The sequence below is a fragment of the Acanthisitta chloris genome, unplaced genomic scaffold (genome assembly GCF_000695815.1).
Source record: "Acanthisitta chloris isolate BGI_N310 unplaced genomic scaffold, ASM69581v1 scaffold936, whole genome shotgun sequence".
Lineage (NCBI taxonomy): Eukaryota > Metazoa > Chordata > Aves > Passeriformes > Acanthisittidae > Acanthisitta > Acanthisitta chloris.
The window spans coordinates 2,363-5,249 of NW_008678489.1; the positions used below are offsets into that span (position 1 = coordinate 2,363).

The following is a 2,887-nucleotide window of genomic DNA, read 5'->3' on the forward strand; positions in this document are numbered from 1 at the left end:
TTTCTCTCTTGCTCTTCCCAAACTACGTTTCCCCAACGTAAGGGGATTCTCAGCTGTAAAACAAATCCAGAGCTGTCGTGGTGCCCCACCCATGTTCCCACTGCTGTTCATTCTGTGCGTGGTGAGGAATGCAGTGAGGTTGGAGATGTGCAGCAGAGCACACGGCTGCGAGTGCCAGCCCCAGGCTGTACCCAATAGCACTAGCCCGTGCTGACGGGGCAGGAGCAGTGCAGCAGCACCACAGTGACCAAGGAGGTTTCACTGTTGCCACCTCATCCATTTATGTGCCCAGCACTCTGAGGGCAGAGCAGAAGACACTGACACTGCCACACTTAGCCAAGGTGACGCCTGCAATAGAGGATACGAGGAGCAATGCTTTGTGGTAGTATTTATTTAGGAACCGTGAGCAACTACAGCCGTAGCGTTCTCATCTTTGCAATTCTGATGGTTTAACAAACAGGGAGAGCATTAGCATATTTTTATTAAGGTACAAAATACACCCTGTTGTTGCCTAAAACATTTAAAAAAACGTGAGGAAAGCTCTGTATGCTCTAAATCAGATTCAAAACCTTTCTGTATAAGGAATTGTGGCAATACTGTGTTTAGTATAACAAGAGGTTTTTATCAATCTCAAGGAAAAGACATGCTGGCAATCTGAACTTAGCAACAAAGAGTAAAGCAGTTAAAAACCATCGTGTCATCCACATTAGCTGAGCTTCGGATGTAGAAGAGCAAATCATATGAAACACATACACAACTAGGTAATATCAAACAACCTAAGGTTGATAATGTACACACCTGTATTAAAAGTACACTGACTACTTAATGGTGAGGATTTAAGGTAATGTTTGTTTTTTAAAAGAGGTAACCTTTGAAATGCAAATGGTTGCACTTTGCACACAAAAAGTGGAAAAGAAAAAGAATCACTTTTGGAATGATACATAGATATAAGACACACTGGTTTTGGATTATGCATATCACCTTGCAGCCTCTGATATTACCTCTGAACAACAAAAAAAACCAAACTTAAAAAGTGCCAATATTGTGAAAGGAAAGCAAAGTTACTAAGTCTGAGTGCATTAACCATTTCTGAGGGGGAAAAAATGGGGTTTGGGGGTTTTTGTTGTTTGTTTTTCTGCGTTTTTAAAAAACGCAACAGCCTTACTGGTGCAGGTTCAAGACAAAAACAAGACAGTCAAGCTCATAAGGGAGAAATAGGTCCTATATAGGTTAAGATTCTTTGGAAACTGCTAAGTATAGAGGAGTTTGTAATCCAGGCTACTATCTTTTTGGCTACTCCAAAAATCTGTGGGAGTTTCCAGCTTATCATCAGTTGAAATCTGTTTTGCAACTGCTAAATAAATGCAAGTAAAACTTTAACTAACCTGGGATTCCATTCACGCATGTGCTCATAGAACTCACTGATTGTGCAATAACCTGTTTTTTCACAGCAGCAGATATGAATCATAATGACCAGAACAACAGAAAATATTCTCAGTCTTTGTGTTTTCAGTCTGTTTTTTAAGTAGGCAGATGTAACTGCACTGAAGTGACAGGCTCCATAAGGGAAAGATGACAAAGTGTGATCAGCTGGCTAAAAGCAAAATGAGGAGCATCTCAGGAAACCACCTGGATGTTTAATGTTAGCCAGTATTACAATGGCACTCACAGCACACTGACAAAGAGCAGTAAATGTGTTTGCAGTTAGGACTGTGCAATTCTGCTTAAAGCAAATGAAAAATGAATCATGCCAACAAACAAATTGCAATGCTGGCTGTGTCAAACCTTCCCTTATAGCAGATACTGCTCAGGGAGCAGCCTATTCCTTAGGACTGGAGAGATTCACTGCGTGTCTGGCCAACGGTTCCTTGTAAAGTAGATCTTGGGGAGCCAACTTAGCTGCAGTTTTGGCTAAGGAAAGTGATGGTATAGAGCAATGAGCTCAGTACTGTTTTTCTTTAAGGTGTTTAGAATATAACTGTAAACTTGTTTTCAATACATTTGATTTTAAAAATGGACTGGGCAACTTAGTTTATGACTTGCTTGAAGTCAATCCAATGATGTTAGCAACTTAGAAGTGCCTGCTGATTTGAATTAATGCCCATACATAAAGCAAACAGGTATCAACTGATCATGCTGAAATAACAACCCCCCAAAGACCTATGTATCACACAAGGTGCTTTTGATAACTTGGTTTTCTGAGCCTTATAAGGAGAGTCTTTAAATATAATTTTTCTTTTTTTTTTTTTAGCCTTGTTTCATTCTTCCTCCTCCTCATCTTCTTCTTCTCCTTCTCCCTCTCCTTCTTTTCCCATTGTTTCCACGAGGAGGTCTGCGGTGCACGTGGCTTCCCCAAGGCTGTTAACAGCTTTGCAGGTGTATTTGGCATCATCGTCCCCACATACTTCAGCAATAGTCAGAGAACAGTTCCCTTCCTCATCATAATCGATCTGGAAGTGACGTGACTCCTTGACAGGCTGATCATCCTTGTACCACATTACCTCAGGGTCAGGATAGCCTGCAGGAGCAGAAAGAGATCAGCAGCTGTAATAAACGAGTATCAGCTCATCAGTAAATACTTTTAGCTCTAATTCCCTCTCTGCGTATGAATGTGCCAATATGTTGATAGACAAATATTTCATTGAATTCTATGTGAAATAAATGTAGATGATCCGAGGCTTTTTTACTTCACATTTACCTGAAAAAAACTTATTCTGAATAGCAAAAATTGAAAGTGAGCACTGCAGCACTCACTAGATCCCTCTTTCCACTCCTTCAGCAGTGCTGGCAGACAGCTTTCTGTGTGCTGCAGACATCAGCCAGTGAGGGACTCCTGACTGTGTGTTTGAGGCTCACCTTACACTGCAGCTTTTCTGGAAACCACAGT

General features: G+C 41.0%; 1 protein-coding gene across 2 annotated transcripts in view; it reads right to left on the reverse strand.

Moving 5' to 3' along the window:
* Window positions 1–2,236: 2,236 nt before the first annotated feature.
* Window positions 2,237–2,887, reverse strand: part of LOC103804271 (myosin light chain kinase, smooth muscle) — a 74,489-nt gene continuing 73,838 nt past the window's right edge. Inside the window, exon 17 of one of the 2 annotated variants that reach the window (XM_009076874.1) lies at window positions 2,237–2,518. In XM_009076874.1, the coding sequence (XP_009075122.1) occupies window positions 2,259–2,518 (260 nt within the window). In that variant the 3' untranslated portion in view covers window positions 2,237–2,258. The remainder of the gene's footprint in view (window positions 2,519–2,887) is intronic. The other variant, XM_009076875.1, reaches the window with a different exon arrangement.